Source organism: Carica papaya, chromosome 4 (assembly GCF_054855325.1).
Source record: "Carica papaya isolate Zhongbai chromosome 4, ASM5485532v1, whole genome shotgun sequence".
In the NCBI taxonomy this organism is placed as follows: Eukaryota; Viridiplantae; Streptophyta; class Magnoliopsida; order Brassicales; family Caricaceae; genus Carica; species Carica papaya.
The window spans coordinates 27,562,963-27,585,646 of NC_142312.1; the positions used below are offsets into that span (position 1 = coordinate 27,562,963).

The 22,684-nt window shown below is 35.1% G+C and overlaps 2 protein-coding genes across 5 annotated transcripts; both read left to right on the forward strand.

Moving 5' to 3' along the window:
- Positions 1-191: 191 nt before the first annotated feature.
- On the forward strand, positions 192-10,454 carry EMB2729 (Alpha amylase family protein). 4 transcript variants are annotated; one of them, XM_088218629.1, is made up of 21 exons: positions 197-644; positions 1,079-1,150; positions 1,312-1,376; positions 1,609-2,286; positions 2,591-2,763; positions 2,844-2,933; positions 3,228-3,303; positions 3,782-3,889; positions 4,033-4,123; positions 4,780-4,881; positions 5,318-5,420; positions 6,118-6,255; positions 6,338-6,409; positions 6,533-6,637; positions 6,828-6,905; positions 6,977-7,084; positions 7,738-7,818; positions 8,533-8,637; positions 8,901-8,986; positions 9,130-9,184; positions 9,648-10,454. In XM_088218629.1, the coding sequence occupies exons 1-21, from the start codon at positions 376-378 to the stop codon at positions 9,678-9,680; spliced, it is 2,688 nt and encodes an 895-aa protein (XP_088074755.1). In that variant the 5' UTR covers positions 197-375; the 3' UTR covers positions 9,681-10,454. The 4 variants fall into 4 exon arrangements, 1 of the variants encoding a protein (XP_088074755.1); XR_015818650.1 differs by lacking the exons at positions 8,901-8,986; positions 9,130-9,184; positions 9,648-10,454 and having other exon boundaries at positions 192-644; positions 6,954-7,084; positions 7,721-7,818; XR_015818651.1 differs by lacking the exons at positions 8,901-8,986; positions 9,130-9,184; positions 9,648-10,454 and having other exon boundaries at positions 193-644; positions 6,954-7,084; positions 8,533-8,600.
- Positions 10,455-18,541: 8,087 nt separating this feature from the next.
- RTL2 (RNAse THREE-like protein 2) lies at positions 18,542-22,399 on the forward strand. The gene is made up of 5 exons (XM_088218633.1): positions 18,542-19,157; positions 19,618-19,770; positions 19,873-20,249; positions 21,312-21,496; positions 21,839-22,399. The coding sequence occupies exons 1-4, from the start codon at positions 18,771-18,773 to the stop codon at positions 21,484-21,486; spliced, it is 1,092 nt and encodes a 363-aa protein (XP_088074759.1). The 5' UTR covers positions 18,542-18,770; the 3' UTR covers positions 21,487-21,496; positions 21,839-22,399.
- The last annotated feature ends 285 nt before the right edge of the window (positions 22,400-22,684 follow it).

Below are 22,684 nucleotides of genomic sequence, written 5' to 3' on the forward strand. Positions count from 1 at the left end.
ATTTACAATAAAATAATATAATAATAATTTTAAATGATTATAAAGTTATTAAATTTTTTAATCAGATTAATAACCCAGATGACAATTTTTATAATAAAATAAAATAGAAAAATATTTTATTATTATCTTTTACTTAACGGAGTATATAAAATTTTCCCTTTTGTAAAATGTTTTCATATCCAAGGAGTACACTTTGGAGTAAAATAATTCGAATAATTAAATTATAGCGAGTCGAACTCACTTCCTCGGCGTCTTTCTCGCTGCCGTGTCGACTCAAAAACCTCTCTCCCTCTGAGCAAGCAAATCCCCCGCCTCTTATCTAAAAACCTCAACGTCTCACTTACTTTCTCTCTGCAAAACTGGCTCACAAGAAGAATGAATTCACTTTCTCTCCAAACCAAAATTTCTCTTAACCCAAACGACCTTCATTTTCGTTTTCAGTGCCGAAGAAGGTCTCAGAGAATCAGTTTTTCGAAGAAAATCCATGTAAAGATCAGATGCTCAGCAGCTGACCAGCCTCAACAACAACAACGCACAAAGAAGAAGAAAAGCGCGAGTGGTGGTGAAAAGGGAATTGACCCAGTTGGGTTCCTCACCAGACAGGGAATTACCCATAAATTATTTTCTCAGTTTCTCCGTGAAAGGTAAAATATTTTACCCAAAACACAGTTTATTAGGAAAAGCGAGGAGGGAAGCTAATAATGCTGATAATAGCTGCTGCTATTTCTTGGGGAACTGGAATACGGGGATGGCACGTTTGGTTGCTGAGAGAAATAAAGCAGAAAGGACAAAGCGTGATTTTTTGAGTTGTTATTCATGTTATAGGAGCTAGAATATTTGTACTTCCAACCATTGCCTTACTTTTGTTTTCCTTTATAGGAATCGAGATACACACACACACACACACACACATATATGTAAATATGCATTTATGTTTGCGCATATGTGTTTATGTATGTAATCATCAGCATATTGAAGAAGGCAGGGGGTTTCCTCTCTTTATCTCTGCTTTCTGGATTATTATTTGTCTTTTTACTTTGCTCAAAGCCAAGTATTCTTTCTTATATCAATTTTGCAGGCACAAGGCCTTGAAGGACCTTAAAGATGAAATTTTTAAACGTCACTTCAATCTCAGAGATTTTGCCTCAGGGTTGGTTAAATCCTATTGGCATTTTATTTGATCTCGTAGTTTTGGTTTAGTAATTGGATTGATTCATCGCTTCTCTTTTCAAGGAAATGCTAGGATGATTAATGTCCAAAATATTTTTCGCATGGCTCGGTTCTTATGTGTATATTGGTAATTTTGCCTAGATTTGAGATATTGGGTATGCATCGGCACATGGAACATCGAGTAGATTTTATGGAATGGGCTCCAGGTTTGACTCACATTTCCCTTATGATGGAATTTCATAGACAATTTGTAAGTTTTACATATTTAAGTTATTTATTTGTTTAACCTTCTATGAAAATTTTAACTTCAACAATTATTACCTCTTGGAACTTTTTGCAACTAGTTGCTGAATATTTGAGAAAGCTGTCTTCCATCTTTTTCTGATCTCATGGTGCATCATTCGAGTCATATGTGAAAACTAAGCATGTTGAGCGCAGGTGCTCGGTATTGTGCACTAGTTGGTGACTTCAATGGGTGGTCGCCAGCGGAGAATGCTGCAAGAGAGGGTCATTTTGGCCGTGATGATTATGGATACTGGTTTATCATTCTGGAGGATAAATTAAGAGAAGGGCAAGAGCCAGATGAACTCTATTTTCAACAGTATAACTATGTAGATGACTATGATAAAGGTGACAGTGGTATTACAATTGGGGAGGTCTTCCAGAAAGCAAGTGATGAATACTGGGAACCTGGAGAAGACCGGTTTGTAAAAAACCGATTTGAAGTGCCAGCAAAGTTGTATGAGCAATTATTTGGCCCTAATGGCCCTCAAACGATCGAGGAGTTGGGAGACATACCAGATGCTGAAACAAGATATAAAGCATGGAAAGAGCAACATAAAGATGATCCACCAAGTAACTTGCCTCCATTTGATGTCATTGATAATGGAAAAGAATATGACATTTTTAATATTGTAAGCGATCCTGCTTGGAAAGAGAAATTTCGTGCAAAGAAGCCTCCCTTGCCATACTGGCTAGAGACACGAAAAGGAAGACAGGCATGGTTGAAAAAATATTTTCCAGGTATTCCTCACGGAAGCAAGTATAGAGTCTATTTCAACACTCCTGATGGACCACTAGAGCGAGTTCCACCTTGGGCTACATATGTGCAGCCTGGTACTTATCCTGAGCATCTGATAGCTAAGTAATCGCTTCAGTTAAGTTATAGATAAAAAGATATTAGTTTGAAAATAAAGAAGTGGAGCAATCAAAAATTGTTTTGTCAAAACCAAATAAGTCGCCATCTTAAGCTTTTGATTCTCCTTTTCATTAGTCCCATGATCTGCTTTTCTACATACGTGAGTAGAGAATTTTCCTTAAGAATTAATGGTGTTAAAAAGTGGAAAAATGCTGCAGCAACTTTAAATTGCTTTCCATGTAACATTTTACTTATTTGATCTGAACAATGTTACTGACACAGATGATAATGGAAAGCAAGCCTATGCAATACACTGGGAACCACCACCTGAGTTTGCATACAAATGGAAAAACACCCCACCAAAAGTTCAGAAGTCATTGCGTATATATGAATGCCATGTTGGGATTAGTGGAAGTGAACCAAAGATATCTTCTTTCAGTGATTTTACTGAGAAGGTGGCTGGCTGGTTGTTACATTGTTTGCATTTATAACCAAATTGCTGTATGGTACTCATGTTTGTTTCACGGCATTCCAGGTCATCCCTCATGTAAAAGCAGCTGGATATAATGCAATCAAATTGATTGGAATTGTTGAGCACAAAGATTATTTCACTGTTGGTTATAGAGTGAGTTGAAACATTTCTGTATTGGTTTTTCTGTAATGCTCCAGATATTCTTTGTACTTAATTTGTAGCTTCCTGAATCACAGCCATCTGCATTAGTTTTGGATATTAAACTATGCAAAATAGAAAATAACTGTTTTAATTGATACATTATTTAATAAAAAAAACATGAACTTTGTTCTAGAAGATATACCTATATAACCAACAGTTGCCTGTTTAATGTGTTTGATTCAGAAGTCAGTCTAAATTGTAGCCCTGATAGTTGCGACACATTTTTAATCTGTGCTCAATTTTCAGGTCACCAATTTGTATGCTGTTAGTAGCCGATATGGCACCCCTGAGGACTTCAAGCACTTGGTGGATGAAGCACATGGTTAAAGTTCTTCATATTTCATATGTTTCTTTAATTTCTCTTTATTTTTCCCCGCAAGTTGCTAACAGATTTCACTTAGCTTTATAACTTATAAGTTACCGTGCAGTTATACTTGTCTCTCATTTTCTATCATTAGATAAGGCATATGGTGAAGTATGATGCTGGGTAGTAATTTATATGGTATTTGATTTACATAATTGTTTTCTGGTATGGATCAACATAAACAAAATGGCAAATTGAGTTTTCAGCCAGTTCACAACCTACCATATGTGAATGAGAAAAAATTTGCCTTTGGAAGGAGCACTGATTCATGATACTGTAATATGGCTGTGTTGATGGTATAGATTCCTTTAGTCAAGCATCTCGTATTGCAAATTAGACCATAAATTGTTTGCCCTTTCATTAAGCATTGAGTTTGCTGGTTACTGTCAATCGAGCTTACACAATTGTGATATATTTCTTCTTTTCCACTTTACAGGATTAGGAATGCTGGTTTTCTTGGATATTGTTCATTCATACTCAGCTGCTGATGAGATGGTGGGACTTTCACTTTTTGATGGATCAAATGACTGCTACTTTCATACAGGTTTCTCCCTTCCTCATATTGTCTATGAACATGTATCCCTTCAGATTGGTTTGTTGTTTCTTTTGCTTTCAAAAAGTCAATAGTTGTGCAGTTGACTTGCATGGTTACTTATCTTTCTTATGGAATTACCTGTTCTTCAACAGGTAAACGAGGGCATCATAAATACTGGGGCACTAGAATGTTCAAATATGGTGATCTTGATGTGCTGCATTTTCTGCTCTCTAATTTGAACTGGTAAAAGTGGAGCACAACTGTTCCCATTTCTTAAGTTCTGACGCAATACAATGGCCAGTGGCATCTTTGATTTTTCTTCATTTTTTATTATCTCCTTTATATTTCTCCTCTGTGCTGACTTCTTTCACGGATACCGCCGCTGATAAGTCAAACAGGTTCATGGGAATAGTTTATACCTGCAGGACCCATGGGCAGGGAAGAAGTGGTGGCTAAGGAAAGAAGAATTGTTATGGCAGGTCTTTGACTGTTTAGGATGACTATTTAAGAATCTTATTTAGGAAGAATTTTAACTTTTTTTTTTTTAAAGTTTAATAAAACTTTAAGAGTCCTGTTTGTCTAATAGGTATCTAACTCTAATAACTTCCTAAAAATATGCTTATTATGATCAATACAAATATGTTTATTTCAACCTAAAAATTCAGGGTTTTACTTTAAGATCCGAGGTTCTCTTGAATGAACCTCAATATATGCTGTCAAGGCTGGAAATCGAGCAAGCAAGATTCTAGCTTGCTTAGGGACTTCAGTGTGAAATGACTGTTGATCTGACCCAAGACACAGGATTATGACACTTCTCATACACTATTGATCATTTTTGGAATTGCAAAGTTACTCGGCATGATCTTATGATAGATATTGATGACAGATAATATGTGCAGGTGGGTTGAGGAGTATAAAATTGATGGTTTCCAGTTTCATTCGCTTGGATCAATGATTTACACCCACAACGGTTTTGCTTCTTTTACTGGTGACTTGGAGGAGTAAGTCATTTGAACTGTTTCTTTTGATGTCAATCATATTACTTAAATTTTAGATTTCCATAATAGACAAATGGCTAATATATTAGTCAAGTTTTCTAGGTGAATATAGCAAGATAAACTAACAAGATAGGGAATATTGAGATCAATAAAGCATATCTTAGCTTTTCTTCAATGGTTTAATAATGTTAAGTATATGTCATCAATCAGAAGATTTCTAAATCAGTTATTGGTCTTGACTGGGGGTAATAAGAGGTATATGTTGGAGAAGGCATTATGCTGATTCTAATTTTCTTCTCTTTATTAAACAGAAAGAAATGAAGCCTTCTCACAGAATCATACTTCTTTTCATTCTTGGAATGGAACTTTTTCTTCCATTTGAAAATTCATGTTTGGTTGATTATGAATTGCGTTGGAAATGACTTTTGTTATACTGCAGATACTGTAATCAATATGTTGATAGAGATGCTCTAATGTATCTCATGTTGGCCAATGAGATCCTTCACGCTCTGCATCCTAATATAATTACTATCGCTGAAGATGTAAGTACCTGTGTTTTCTTGTGATGCTATAGGAACTTAATCATTTTTGCTTTTTCAGATTATTTCACAAGACAGTTGGACCTTGTTTCTTTTTCATTTTGAAGGACTTACAACTTATTTGTTACCATATGGGCTGGAATCGGAACTAATGGTTTTAGGCGGGTTCATGCTTCGACCTAGGTTTAATGGTAAGTGTGAAAGATACAGATACCATGCTGTATCTTTCAAGCTGGCGTAGACCAGTATCCACTTCTAAAGCAATCCAAATGGAGGGGAAAAAGAGGAATGCTGTACTATCTTGATATTACCTCCGGTGTCAGGAAGTTTACGTGCCTTGTCTGGCACATTCTATGCGGGAATAATTGGAAATCTTGTATCTTATGAGTTTAAGACAGCAAAAAGGCCAGAGTGCATGCAGAGAGTTATTTCATTGTATCATCTCTGATTTAGCACGATTCGTCTTGAATCTGGGAATTCTTGGATTTTTTTGGAATGTTATTCTGCACTACTAAATATGGTATTATTTAGTTGTCAAGGCCAACCTTAGCAAAAGTAAAACTTAATATTTTAACCCACTCTTGGAATTTCATGGCTACTATTATTAATTGCCTAAAATGGTGGAACTAGGAGAATATTAACGTATAGTTATTTGAATACCATTGAATTCCAATAAGGTCTCATTTATCTCATTGTTTAGGCAACATTTTACCCTGGACTATGTGACCCAACTTCTCAAGGTGGACTTGGATTTGATTATTATGTCAATCTTTCTGCATCAGAGATGTGGTTCTCTCTTCTTGAAAATGTACCTGATCATGAATGGAGGATGAGCAAGGTTGTATTTCTTTATTTCTTTGGTTATGTGGAAAAATGTGACTCTGTTTTTATGTTCTTAACAATTTCTTTACAATTTGCAGATTGTTACCACATTAATTGCAGACAGACAATATCCAGAGAAGATGCTTATCTATGCTGAAAATCACAACCAAGTAATCTTCTTTGATCCCGCTTTCTGGATGAATTACCTTTTCCAGAATATTATTCGGAAAAAGAACAGTATTCAACAGGGTTTTTTTGATCCTACATCCTTTCATTTCAATCTTGTTTGTCAGTCAATATCTGGAGGGTGCTCATTTGCAGAGATATTGTTTGGCAAAATCAAGAAGGATTCTCCTGGCTCAAAGGAGTCATTGCTTAGAGGGTGTTCATTGCACAAAGTATGCTACTATTCTCCTTTTTTTCTCTTCATCCTCTGTTGGCATCAGCTATAATTTTAATAGGTCTGGAGAGAAGATATAGCAACTGAATATGCAATCAAATGGATTTATTTATTCTTTTACTAGTTATTTATCAGGATTTTAATTTCATATATTAACTCGTAGTTTGTTTTATATTATCTTGAGCCAGATGATAAGATTGATTACATTTACAATTGGTGGCCACGCTTACCTCAACTTTATGGGCAATGAATTTGGGCATCCTAAGGTGCGGCTACTTATTCAATTAACTATACAATTAATGTATTTCTTATAGTTAATGATTTTTTATTATGCTAGAGGGTCGAATTCCCAATGCGAAGCAACAATTTCTCCTTCTCACTTGCCAACCGTCAGTGGGACCTGCTGGCTGCCGGAGTGCATCAAGATTTGTTTTCCTTTGATAAGGTCTCTATTCTGTCATTTTTTATTACAAAACCTTGTTACCACATGCATAATTGTTATGATCTCATTTCAACTTCAATTTAACTGAAGGATTGTATCCAATGTTTATCATGTATATTAACTTGATTTCATCACTCCTCATTTCCCTCCAACCCAACTGCAAAAGCAATGTACTTCCATAGACTTAGTAATTACTGGAAAAATAATGTTCTCAAAATGACTTTCGTCAAGAGGGAAAAAGAGAGATTTAAGTTTTGCAGAGACAGGATCCTTCTTAAGCTTAAAAATACACTTGAAAAAGATAAAGAAATGGTTAAGCTGGATCTGACCAAGGAACTATATGCAATATGCTTCATTCGAAATTTCATTGTTAGCATAGACGTGCATCACAAAATGACAAAATGTTGCTTTTAGTGAAATATAATAGGTATTTGTTGTTGAAAAGGTCCTCTCTTTGGTATATAACATATTTTTCAAGACTTGTCTGCTAAATTTGTGGAGGTATACTCGAAAAATTGTTAGGTGACTTGAGTTTCTTGGTAAAAGTTACTGACTAGTCTTTTCTTTTCCTTGAATAAGAATTCAATTCATTTTCTGATTGAGATATATGTTGATAGCATTGCTAACTAATTCAGTTAGTGTTTCTTTCCTCCTAGGAGTTGATGAACTTGGATGAATCAGAGAGGGTACTGTCAAGAGGTTTACCCAACATTCACCACGTGAATGACACAAATATGGTATTGTTATATTCTCTTCCATTCATTTCTGTTGTTCCGAAAGATGTTCATCTAAAGCATGTTTTCTGTCTTTCGTCCTGCTTATTTGAATCTGTCAAATTAGCACCTTGTTAACTACCTTTACGTTAGATTTGTGTTGGTGCGTTATCTTTATATGCTTTTGCACAAAGACAATCAAAATTTCCAGGAGTTGAAGAAGAAAAATCAAAATATCACAAATTCTGTTTTTGCAGTATTCTATAAACTTTAAGCGTTCTTAGGCATATAATTTTTTTTAATTAGAATAAAAATTCAGACATTTCATTAATCAAGTGCCAGCTAGGGATGTTTATGTTCTGATCTGAACCAAAAAATTGGACCTTTTAGGACTGGAAAACTGGCCAAACAGTCCGGACCACAAAACAATATTTGGTTTAGTACTCCGTCCAAGCAATATAGAACCAAAATTAGAAATAATTAAAAAAAAAATTAAAACGCAGTTTTGGAAAAGAAAATATTTAAGTTTGGTTCACTTTGGTCTCGTACCAGATCGATGAACACTCCAAGTGGTAACTGCACACTAATAATAATACAACTTCTTAATAACTTCCTAAAGAAGACAGAGATACACACGGCCTGTTCCTCCTAGAAAGAGATGATACCTACCATCCAGCCAAAAAAACGTTTTAAAGTATATAGATTTTTTTGTAATAAAGAGATGTTTCTCACATACAGGTAATATCCTACGTACGAGGTCCTTTTCTCTTTGTATTCAACTTTCATCCAACAGATTCTTATGAAGGATACAATGTGGGAGTAGAAGAAGCTGGAGAGTATCAAGTAAGTGTTTCTGTATCCTTTAGTTGATAAGGTGCAGAATCCCTATTTCTCTATTATCTGATCGTGCGAATTTGCATCTTTTGGGATATTTATGAACTATTATACATGTTTTTACATGTCTCTGTTTGAGGATATAGAACATCTCTTTGTTGGGACAAACACAAACCATTTCATGATACAAGAGAAAAATGCTTTTTACTGGCCTCTTTTGTTTAGATGTTAGATATCCTGCAGATTAACGAGTTTTGCTTCTCGATTTACAGGTGATATTGAACTCTGATGAACTGAAATATGGAGGTCAGGGTCTTCTAAAGGAGAACCATTATATTCAAAGAACAATTAACAGAAGGTAATTATTAATAATATTATTGTAATCATCTTCTTTGTAACAGTTTCTGAAAACTTATACCAATTGAAGTTCTGTACTTCAGTTCTTTGCCTTGTATTTTGGGTGATTTTGTTCCTTCTATCTGAATCTGGCTCTCTTTACAGAGTTGATGGTCTACCATACTGCTTAGAAGTATTTCTACCTTCCAGGACTGCCCAGGTTGGTAATTTTTCTATTGTTGAACTGGGCATCAATTTTACAATACGCTTCCTTTGAATTGCTCGTATGAGAGGTCTAACCCCTGGTATCTTCTTCTATATGAATCCTAGTAACCCAGATCCGACTTGGTCACTCCCATGTATATTGGTTTTACTTGTCGAGTTTCTCATAAGAATTCCTCTTTGTACATAAACTTGTTTAAACTTAAATACCTAGTTGGCTAGGTCTATAAGCATTCAGGTCCAGAGGTACTTTCTTCTTTTTTTTTTGAAATAAATGTATAGAAATGTGTTGTTCGCGTTGGTACCAAGGGGGTACAACCCATATACATATTATTTACAAGTCGATAAGATGATAAATGACAGTTACTTGGCTTCTTGTTTCTCCTTTTTTTGTGTTTGGTTAAGCAAGAGATGCCTGAGCATTTCTTTAGTTTCTAAATGAAGCTTGTCTGCTTTTGCAGGTTTCCAAGTTAACTCGGATTTTAAGAATATGATACACTATCGCTTTTTGAAGGAACATACCAAGCAGAAAGAGGAGCAAGAAAAGCCAAGAAACCAATTGTTTATATAATATAAACTGCTATTATATATCTTAAGAGAAAAAGATTGTAGCAGTGGAGGATTCACCATGAAATAGCATATACAATAAGCTTAGAACTACAAGTGCAAGGGTGCGCTACACTTCACTGTCCTATTTTCCGGGTGCAGCTGCTGACTGGGGTCGACTTTGTTTTTCAAAAGCTTAACTACCTCAACATGACCGGTATTATCTCCACTGTGTCCATATAGGACACGAGTAATTGGCTATTTGATGCTTGAAGAAATGGCGATCCTTGGTACTGTCATGACATGATTCTGGATCAAGTTGGTGTCGCCTTCCGAATGGATCGATCTGGTGTCAGGTTACAGATTCAGTGAAAATCAAGGAGAATTCTAGTTTCCTAGAGTAATTTTCTAAAATTTTAGCAATCTTAGTAATTTTGTGTACTAATCACTTGACATTGCATAATTACTTTGTCACTATACAAAATTAATGTTAGCAAATCAATGTGAATGTGATGCTTCTAAGAGAGCATAGTGAGAGTATGTGGAATCAAAACTTACTGAGAGCTAGCTCTTGACTTCCTGAGTTGTTAGGGTAATCTAAATGGACAATGCACTATTTTGTTCCTCCTCTCGCCATCTTGTCAAGGAATGGCTTCTTATTGTAAAACTCAATTGACAATTTTTTACTCTGTTATATAAAAAAGGCAGTTCTTTTGCTTTTACTTTTACCTTTTAACTTGGGAACTTGATTATTTACTTTTTAACTCATAATTTTTCTTATTTATGAAACATTTATATAATTTAATTTTTTCTACACCTTATAAGTAATTTATCATTATTTAACTCGTAACTTTGTTATATCACTATTTTTTCCTGATAAATGGGATAATAAAATTAATGGATGCTAGTTAAGAAAATAATTGTTGGATAATTAAACTTGATTTAATTAATATTTGAAATTAAAACTTTAATTAATTTATAATGAAGAGGCGAAGGTGAAGCAGCAACAATAAAAAAAGGTAAAGGTAAAGTGACAACAATAAAGAGAAAAAATGAACGACAACAATAAAGAATGTGAAGTCAAAACGACACCTTTTTACTTATATAAATAGGTTTAGAAAAAGTGAAAATACAGATAAGTGTGAGAAAAAAAAATATTTAGGACATGAGGTGAAAAAAATTAAGTGATAATTATTAGCTTCAACAAGCTAATGCATAACGGGTTTAGGATGTGAAATTTTGTCTTGTAAATATTGTAAAACTTATGTTCTTTCTATTTGTAACAGCCCCGAAAATTCATAATGGAATGTATATTAAAAATATCAAATGCGGAAGCGAAGTCAAAAATTCGATTAACATCCCTTACACTAAAACAAAAAACGTACTCACAATATAAAAGATTAAACTACCTAAAGGAGAAACTTGAAAGTAAAAGCTACAAATATGACTATGGAGTCTTTAGGCGTCCCCTTCGTCGTCCTCCTGCGGAACCGGCTCGGGAACAATTTCTTCCTGATCTGAAATGATTAAATAAGGAATGAGCTACACTAACCCAGTAAGGACATCACGATATCTCACCGTCACGGAGGTAAAGGTGGGTAGAAAACACAAAAAGACCAATGGAGCATAATTTACAACAAAACCTTTTATCAATAATAAAACATTTACCATTCACTTACCCGGTGAAATTCATAAGACAATATACGAAAACTATAACATCATTATCATCATGAAATCATGTATAAACTGTATAACGTAATACTTATCAAGCCTTTCGAAATTCAATCGTTACACAATATATTTTCCTCATTTACCAGCCCACTAGTATCCATGGGGATCCATAGGGGTCCCGCTACCCGTTAACCCTTAACACTTAAAATCATATTCCAGGGCCGTCCCCATACCCCGTCCGGTATGAGCGCCAAAACCATAAACCTCATTACCCTGTCCGGTATGAGGGTGAAACGGGTCGTCCCCATACCCCGTCCGGTATGGGCGCCAAAATACATAAGATCTCCATACCCCGTCCGGTATGGGAGACCACAATCCCGGTAGGGTTCCCTACGGACCCGGTCCGTCCACCATCTCCTAGGATATCTAGTTAGGCTGACCACATTATACAATTACCCATTTACATAATCTTTCATTCTCTTTTTCCCTCAGTCAGCATTATCAATACACATACAAACAAGCAAGACGATAATTTATGGCAAACAGACAACATACAGTATCAATATCCCAATCATTCAATCCATAGTCAGTAAAATAGTAAAATATGCACACGAAACTATAAAATAAAAACATCAAACCTCATGCTGCATTTAAAACTGTAAAACAAGCCAAATAACAGTTAACCAACAAACACACTAGACTCGGGCTCCATTAGCGACCTTAAGCAATTTCACACATTCGTTGATTTATGAAATACCGTTTTATCATTTATTGAACTTTAAGACCGTGATAGGAAATAGAGTGAGGGGTCCTTACTCGTTTCGGGGTCCGAACACGGCTTCACAGTGCGCTTGCAGGCTGTCCCTAATTTTTCCTGAATTTTTCCCGGGGAACTGAAACACACTATTGGTACCTGCACGTGTTCCAAAAAAAATTCCAAATTAGGCCCAGGGCCCCTTTCGGCCAATATTGCAACTCCGGCACGGCGGCCCCGCTGTGCTCCGGCGACGGCGCCGCCGCAAGCGGCGGCGGTTCGCCTCGGGTTGGCCGTTTTCGGCCGTTTCTGTCCGAATTCGGCCACACTCGCATTGGTTCCTGCGTAAAATAACCCTACGGCCCTCGGGGGGCCAAAAATTTACGGAAAATCGAAGCTTACCGGTAGCGGTGCTCTCGAGTGCGGTGGCTCTCCGGTGAAGTTCGTGTTTTGGTGATTCGGCTCCGATCAACCTGTAGAGAAAAGAATGGTGATCACGGTGATATAAAAATTGCATTAAACGGAGGCCGGGAAGGGCCTCATCGGAGGCAAAAACTGAGGAGGGGCGCGGTGGCGCCGCTGGCTTTCGGCCGTTTGGCCGGAATTTTGGCTCCGATTTGGCCACTGGGGAAATCAGCGTGGAAAAACGAGTCGAGGGTATGAATTTTACCTCGATCGGCGGTCGGAAATCCCTCCGGTTCGGCGCCGGGTGGCGGTGGCCGGCTTCTGGTTCGTCTTCTCCAGCGAGGGCAGGCGGCTAGGGTTTGGGGTCTGGTGTGGGGTCTTATTTATACCCTTTTGCCTTTTGATCTCAGCTGTCCATTTTGATTTAATCTGGGCCGTCCGTTTTTTATTAAATCTGGGCCGTCCGTGCGATTAAATCTGGGCCGTCCGTGCGCGCGATTGATCTGGGCCGTCCGTGCGCGCGATTGATCTGGGCCGTCCGATCTCGCGCACGCGGATCGCCAATGTGGCCCGTCCCCGGTTGACGTGGTTTTGCCACGTGGCAGGTCCTGGTTGGCCAGGACTGCTGACTGGGTCTGCTGACGTGGCTGCTGACGTGGCGCGCGCCCCTTTTTTATTTTTATTTTTTTTTTCTTCAATTTCCCGGGCGCTACACTATTAATAAAGTATTGATTATCTTTTAATTTATAAATTTATTCTCTAGGTAATTATAATAAAATTAAATTATCAACATCTAGTATTAGAACAGTAAGGTTTGATTAATATAGCTTCTAGTTCAATAACAGAAGTCCAAATTTAACCAGTGCAGTCATCAATTTTTAAGTTTTATGACAAAAATAATTTTACGATATAGAAACACTTAATGGACCTGTGTTTGAGAAGCAATGGTTATGACAAAATTTTAGATAATGGTTTTGCTGAAAAGGAAAAGTTGTCAACAACATGTTTATAAGACTTGGTTCGTGATCATTCATTAAATGAGAATACTTTAATTTTAATTTGTCAGTCTGTGGAACTGTCGGTACTGAAAAATATATTTCATACCAAAACAACAAAAGAGGCTTAGAATATTTTACTCAAAACATATGAAGGTGTAAATCCAGTCAAACGAACACAACTGTAAGGATTGAGAAAACAATTCGAGCTAATGAAGCAATGTAAAGATGAACGTATTCATGATTATTTTTTACAAATGGAGAAGTTAATAAATGAAATGAAAACTAATGGAGATCAAATAAATGAGAGAGATGTTATGGAGAAGCTCTTACATATATTGTCAAGTCGATTCGACTACGTGGTGACAGCTATTAAAAAGTTCAAAAACTTGGACACCATGACCCTTAATGATTTACAAGCTTCATTAGAGTCACGGGAGATATGGATGAATGAAAGATCTCCAAGCACAATAGAACAAGCTTTAAAGGCTAAATTAAATTTAAAGGATGAGACACCTAGATCATAATATAGTCAAAGAGGCTAAAATTTCAAAGGCAAAGGAAGATGAAATTTTAGAACGACATCAAGACAATGAGCAAGAGAAAATGAATCTTCTCAAGGTAAGTCTCGCGTCCAATGTCAATCACATTTTCAGTGTCATAATTGTAAAACATATGGTCATTATAGTAGAGAGTGTTGTGCAAGGAGATCAGAACATAAAAAAAAATCAGGTCGAGGTAGCCCAAAATAGTAGTGTAGAGACTTTATTGATGGCAGCTCACGATAGTAATAGAAGTAACAATAATCAGTGGTTGTTAGACTCAGGTTGTAGCAATCACCTGAGTTGAAATAAGGAAGTATTCTCTAAATTTGATGAATCGTTTCATTCTTCAGTGAATTAAGTGACAACCATGAAGTCTTAATTTTAGAAAAAGAAAGAATTGCAATTAAATTAAACAATGGATATGCAGATTATATTTTCGAAGTTTACTATGCTCTTACTATTTGTCAAAATCTGTTAAGCGTGGGACAATCAGCAGAAAAGGGTTATGATTTGTGTTTCAACAAACACGGGTGCACTGTAAGTGACACAAAAAAATGAATGATCTTGAAGATAAAAATGTCATCCAACCATTTATTTCGAATGCAAATTAATTATGGTAATGCCTCTAACTATAATTTTGTGATTGTCAATGATAATTGGCTATAGCATATAAGGCTCGGGCACTTGAATTTTGGGCGTATCAAATTTCTTGTAAATAAAGAGTGGATTTCAGACTTACCAACTATTCAAGTTCTTGACCAACTTTGTGAGCATTGTGTCTTAGGGAATAAACACAGAGATCCATTCCTTACAAAGCAAGCATGGAGAGCCAAAAACCACTTGAGCTTGTGCATTCAGATTTATGCTAGGTGGACACTCCTTCTAATGGAGGTAACAAGTACTTCATTACTTTCATTGATGATTTTAGTAGAAAGGCATGAGTATATTTTTTGAAGCATAAATCGGATACATGTGGAATAGTTAAGAATTTTGTGGCATATTTTAAAAGACAAAGTGATTATTTTTTCATAACTTTAAGAACTGATAGAGGCACAGAATGTATTGTTTGTGATGATTTCTTAAGAAAACATGGAATTAAATATCAGTTAACAGCTAAATATACTCCTCACCAAAACAGAGTGGCATAAAAAAATAGAACTATTACGGACATGGTGAGAAGCCTGATGCATTGTAAGAAATTTCCTAAGAGTTTTTGGGCAGAAGCGGTTGCTTGTGCAGTTTATATTTTAAACAGATGTCCTGTTAAAAGTGTTCGTGATAAAACACCACAAGAAGTATGGAGCGGACAAAAGCCTAATTTAAGGCATATGAGGGTGTTTGGTTGTATCACTTATTCACATATACCAGTTGAATTAAGGAAGAAACTTGATGATAAAGCAGACAAATGCATTTTATTGGTTATAGCATGGAAATAAAGGGCTACAAGCTGTACAACCCAAAGACCCAAAAGGTAATCATTAGTCGCGATGTTACTTTTGATGAAGATGGAGTATGAGAATGGTCTGAAGAATAAAAGAGATCACTATCAATTCTAGTGTTCATAAATAATGAAATAAAAATAAGTAATCGCACTGGCGAGCAGTCTTCTCCTCTAGTTTCTGAAGAATCATCAAGTGTCGCTCCAGAAGCTTCTTCTCCTCCTGTACTAAGACATTCACAACGAGATCATCGTCCACCTAACTATTTAAAGGATTATGAAGTTAGTAATAATCCTACTGATGATGGAGATGTTGTTCATTATGTTTTCTTTGTAGATTATGATCCAATAGTATTCAAAGAAGGGTCTAATGATGATCGGTGGAATAATACATGATAATTGATATTGAGAAGAATAATACATGGGAATTAATTACTCTATGGAATGAAAAGAAGTCAACTGGAGTCAAATGGGTATACAAGAAAAAGTACAAGCCTAACAGATAAGTAGAACTGTTTAAAACAAGGCTAGTTGTAAAAGGATACAAACAAAAGTCAGGTATTGATTACTTTTAAGTATTTGCTCATGTTGCTAGATTTGATAGTGTGCGTGTGATTATTTCACTTGCTGTCCAAAATTATTGGAAAATATATTAAATAGATGTAAAGTCAGCATTTCTAAATAGTGTACTCGAAGAAGATATGTATGATAAACAACCACCTGGCTATGAGAAGAAAGGTGAAGAAGATAAAGTTTATCGGTTGAATAAGGCTTTATATGGGCTTAAACAAGCGCCAAAGGTATGGTATACTAGTATTGACACCTATTTCTTGATCATGGTTTCCAAAAATGTCCCTACGAACATACTTTATATATCAAGACAGACAAGGATGGAGATATTGTTGTCATTTGCTTTTATGTGGATGATTTGATTTTCATCAGTAATAATTCAAGACTCCTGTCAGAATTTAGGGAGGATATGATTGTCCACTTTGAGATGAGAGATATGGGGTTAATGTCTTACTTTCTTGATATTAAGGTTAATGAAACAAATAAAAGCATATTCATTTCTCAAAAGAAATGTGTAGGAGATATCTTAAAAAAATTTAAGATGGAAGCTTGCAAACCAATATTAACAACAGTGGAAGAAAGGTTAAAGTCTATAAAAGACGAAAGCGGTGATTTAGTTGATGCAACAAATTTTAGGAGACCTATTGAAAGCTTGAGATACTTAAAACAACTAAATTTGACATTGTTATGGAGTTTGTATTGTGAGCATGGAGTTGGTATTGTGAGAAGATTTATGGAATCACCAAGAGAGACTCATTACTAAGCTGCAAAGAGAATATTAAAATATATTAAAGGAACGTTTGATGATGGCATTCTATATTCAACCTCTAACAAGATGGAATTAATTGGGTATACAGACAGTGATTGAACGGGTAATATTGAAGAAAGGAAAAGTACTTCAAGTTATGTGTTTAATTTTGATTCGGGTGCATTTTCTTGGTCCTCTAAAAAACAACATGTATTAGCACTTTCAACAGCAATAGCAGAGTATATAGCAGCTATAAGTTGCGCTGCTCAAGCAATTTGGCTACGAAGGATGCTTAATGAGTTAAAACATCAACAACATGGCCCAACGACAATCTATTGTGATAATCAATCAGCTATTACCTTAACAAAGAATTCAGTATTTCATGGTCGTAGCAAACACATCAACATCAAACATCATTACATCCGTGACTTAGTGAAAGATAAAGAGATCGTGGTCAAGTACTGTGCATCTAAAAATCAAATTGCGGATATTTTCACAAAACCATTTAAAACATATATATTTATCAAGTTAAAGAAGATGTTGGGATTAGTTAAATCAAGTTTAAGAGAGGAAGTTGGATGATTAAACTTGATTTAATTAATGTTTGAAATTAAAACTTCAATTAATTTATAATAAAGAGGCAAAGTTAAAGCAGTAATAATAAAGAGAGATAAAGGTGAAGCGGTAACAACAAAGAGAAGAAATGAATGACAACAATAAAGAAAGTGAAGGCAAAAAGACAACCTTTCTACTTATATAAATAGGTTTAGGAAAAGAGAAAATACAGACAAGTGTGAGTAAAAAAAAAATATTTGGGAGATAAAGTGAAAAAAAATTAAGTGATAATTATTAATTTCAGCAAGGTAATGCATAACGAATTTGGGATGTGAAATTTTGTCTAGTGAATATTGTAAGACTTATGTTCTTTCTATCAATAAAGTACAGAGTATTTTTTACTTTATAAATTTATTCTTTAAACAATTATAACAAAATTAAATTACTAATAAATAATTAATCGATTTATTAGTATATTAATTTATTTATTAAGTCAAAAAGTCAATATAAAAAATGATAAATTAATAACGTTGGAAAACTACTTCCGCAACTTTTATCCACAAATAATTTATATATAATAGCAATTAATTTAAAAATAAAGGAAATTACCTGGTGATAAAATTGGAAATTTTGATTCCTTAAAGAGTTTAATTTATTTACACCACTAGAGGAAATCAAGAATTTAATTTATGCCATCATATATTTAAACAATTAACATATAGGAATATAAATTATGGCATTTAATGAGAATCATTTATAAATATATATATAATTTTTATTTTAAATAAGAGTTAAAATTTAAATATTTATTTTAAATTAAAATTGAAAACATTTTGACATTATGACAACATACTAAAAAAATCATGGCAACTTCAAATTGATGATATTCCCTCTTCAAAAAAGAAAAGTGAGTAGAGAATAATTTCATACTCAGTAAATCAAATTTTCAAGAGGCATTTATATTTTTCTTTTTTTTTTCTTTTGTTATTTTATTATTTTATTTAATAAAATTTGAAGTCTAAAAAAATAAGTCGGGTTTAAAATAATTTTTTAAAAAAAATTATAAATTTTAACTTTAAAAACAATAATAATTATTAAGAATCTTTTTTTAAGAAATTATTAATTACAGCTAGAAAAATGCTACGGGAACTTTCCAGTGAAGGAAGCCGAAGACGACGACTGCAAGGTTAAGATACGACCTACCAGTCAGGAAAAGACTTGAAGTGGAAATACTACGCTCCTCCATATAGCCTAGACTACCAAGCGCAATCACAGAACCTCTGCTTTTCGCTCTAACGATCCCCACTGATCGAGAGAATTTTGAATTGAAAAAGAAAAAGAACAGAGAAAGAGGATAATGGATCACGACTTCTTTATCGCACCGCTGGTGCCGGACCTCCATGTGGCTTCGCCGTCGACGCTCGGCATGGAGTCCGCCGAACCTCACGCCGTTGAGATCATCCTCAACTATCGGTTCAGGGACAAGCAGCTGCTTGTCGGAGCGTTAACTCATCCTTCTTACGCCGGCGGCTCGGTTTCCTACCAGCGGCTCGAGTTCATCGGCGATGCTGCGCTCGGCCTCGCCTTCAGCAATTACGTGTTCCTAACTTATCCTGAGCTCGAACCTGGCCAGATGTCGCTGCTACGTGCCGCGAATATCAGTACGGAGAAACTCGCGCGCGTCGCCGTCAAGCACGGCCTATATGCTTTTGTTAAGCGCAATTCTACTGCTCTTGATGACATGGTATTTTCGATGTTTCCTTTTCTTGCTTAGTTGCTTTAGTTTTTGAAAGCAGAAATTGGTGGTTTAGTTTCTTGTTTGTTTGGAAGCATACAAGTTATACTGTATACATTTACATGCATATCAATGTATATCAAGATAATATTCAACAAATTAATATCACAACCTTCTTTTTTTTAATTTTATTACAATTTAAACTTTGTTTAGTAGATTTTTACATTACCTTGTGCATTTGTTTTTTGTCGTTTACGTTTATTTATTTAGGCGACTTCCAATTGTTTTCTTTTTTATATCTAATTCTGATTTGTTTAGTCTTGAACTTCTACATATTCCTGTGTTTGGTCTTAATGCAATTCAATACTTAAAGATCATGTTTTTTGCTACCGTTGATTTTTATCAACGGTCTTATAAGAAAGTCTTCAGAATTTTATCAATGGTTCTCCACGCTGCAACATATTTGTAGGTTAAGGAGTTCACTAAGGCAGTGAGTCAAGAAGATAATGCTGTTTCCTATGGCGGGTTAATGAAAGCACCAAAGATTCTTGCCGACATTGTAGAATCTCTCGCTGCTGCTGTTTACGTAGATGTCAATTTTGATTTGCAAAGGCTATGGGTGGTTAGTAGCCATCAATGACTCAATGCTTCCTTTCTTTCTTGTTTTTTTAAGGTGGGTTTGGGGTTTTAGAAACTTGTGACTTAAAGCAGTGTATATTTGCAGATCTTTAGGGGTCTATTGGAGCCTATTGTCACACTGGAAGATATACAGCAGCAGCCTCAGCCCGTGACACTACTTTTTGAGTTCTGTCAAAAGCATGGGAAGCAACTTGATTTTGTTTTCCGGAAAAACGAGTCAAACATTATTGCTAGCGTCTATGTGGATGGTGCCTTAGTTGCCTCTGCATCTTCCAAGCAGAAGGAAATTGCAAAACTTTCTGCTGCAAGGGAAGCTTTGCATAAGTTTTCACAATCTATCCACGCTAGTGAAAGGATGTTTGGTACCAATGATGGGATTGATACAAATTTTGAGAATGGAGGTGCCAAGCAGAAATTACATGACCTATGTGGCAAGAAGAAGTGGGCAAATCCTAATTACAGGTATGAACCAATTTTTTGCTGAAAATTAATATGAATGTGAAGGTTTATATGCAGTTGTGAATTCTTTGATGTCTTATATTGATTTTGTAGGGTTAAAACCATTTATGCATTTATAAGTTCTTGTTTCTCATGAGAAAAGTTTTCGTTTTTCATTGATTATGCATGGGAAGCCACAAATAGCACAGTTAGCTAAAGAATATTGTGGAAAAAAATTAGTTCTTGAATTCAGCTGGTTTTTTTTGTAAGTTTTACCGTCGTAGGTCTACAATTTAGAATAATCAAACACTTGTACACTAGTGTCTTCTAAGCTCTTATCTCCAAAAAAAGAAAAAAACTAGTGTCTTCTGAGCTCAATAAAGCCTATTGTAGTTTACCCTCATGTTTTATTAGATAAGCAAAGGAATTTTTTAGATAGAACTTAATAAACCGAACCTCTTTCTTATAAGTAATCAACTGAATTGATATTTAAAAGGATTGCAAAGAGCAAGGTCAAATGAGAATGTGAACTGATTACCTTTAGGTGCTTAATCTAGTTGTTTTCATGCTTCACTGTTTGTTGTTTATCTTAATATTTCTTCAAATGAATGATAATCACTTCATGACTTGTGGACTGAATCAAGGTTTTGGAGTTAGCAATACGCTATTGGCTGCATAATTTTGGCGAATGGCCCTCTCTTTCTTTTTCTCTTTGTGACCAGATTAGGGAAAGATGATCCCTTTGCATCACAAATAAAAGAGAGTCAGATGTTTCATTGGGATTATTTTTCTAAGAGATCTAACATACTTCTCTTTATTAAGCCAACACCTCACTCTTATAGCTGTAAGGATTCCTTCCATAATTTTGATATGTGCTTGAACTTTGGTTGTTAGAGTGAAATTTTTACTTTTTTTACAGTCTGTTTAGTTCAATTCTCATTTAATTCTTACTTTATTTTTTCACTTAACTGTTACAATTCAAAATGAGAGTCAAGGTAATATTATGTTACCACGAAGTGAAACTCCTGTAAATTTACTTCTGCCCTTTTTTCTGTTTGTCTTGTGAATATCCAATTTTTCTTGCAGCATTGAGAAAGATGATGGTCCACCTCACAAGAAGAAATATGTATGCTCAGTTAAAATTCCAACTGCAGATGGTGTGCTGTATATGATGGGAGATGAAAAGTCCCGAGTAAAGGAGGCAGAAAACTCTGCAGCATCTTTGATGATCCGTGCCCTACAAGAAGCCAAGTTTCCATAGCTTTGGCACTGTATGTGTTGTTTTCTGCAAAGTGAGGATGTTTGGCATGTGTGATGCAAAGCAAAAAGATATTATTTTGGAAAAAAAGTTTTCAATTAATTATTTTTGTAATAATTATTATTAACTTGTATTTTTAAATTAGTTAGGTTATTTGGTCCTTTTTCAGCATATCTTTATATTTTAGTTTTCTATACAACTAGATTAAGTATTATAGAAATTAGAATTTTTTTAAAAAAATTATTTTATAATTTTTCATTAGTGTAATTAATGTTATATAATTCGATTATGGGTTCACCAGGGAAAATTGTTTGAAGTACAATAGTTGGATTGAAATTTATTAAATTTTTCTCAGATTTGGAGGCAATCAAGGAACAAGGTGAACAGGATAGATACTGTCAGCATGGTGACTCACAATGTAGGAAGCTCCTCATGGATTCCTCCCGCACCAGGTATCTTCAAGTCGAATTTTGATGCCTCAATGGAACAGAGCGGTTGGACGGTTTAGAGCATAGTATATAGAAGCTTGCGGAGGAATGTAATTGTTTCTGGAACGCAAAAAATCTTATTGCCAAACTCTGTTGTAGTGGCAGATATTCATGCTATAATGAATGGGTTGGAGATAGCACAAAGCACGGGCGTCCACGGTATTATGGTAGAAGGTAATTCACAGCTTGTTTTTTAAAGTATCTCTACAACAGTCAAAACACTCTTCAGAGGCTGAATATTATTTGATTACTTGTTTTGTTCTTTTGTAACCTTTGTTTCGTGTTGGATTCTTAGATTTTGTGATCAGGTTGCTTATATCTTTGTTCAGAGAACATTAAGAATTCCTATTAGTTTTATGATTGTAACCGAGACACCCTTATGTTTTACTCCTCTCTCAAAGCTGCGCGACGTATAATAGTTTTGTGAATGACGAGTGTTTTTTTTTTTCCCCCCTTCAAAAAAGCAACTTATTTGTTAGAGTTTTTTTCTTTATTATCTTTATCTTCGTTCGTTTGTTTACAAAGCTCAAGATTTTTAATGTATTTTTTCTTGGGTTGTGAATTTGAATTCTCAAACTTATTTTTCAGAGAGAGAGAGAGAGAGAGAGTTTGGACAAGAATATGGGCTGCAAGGCAGATCATTCCAATCTCAATCGGCAATTCATACTCACAAGGTTTTTTATGTTATTTCATTTTACTGTAAAAATATTCTC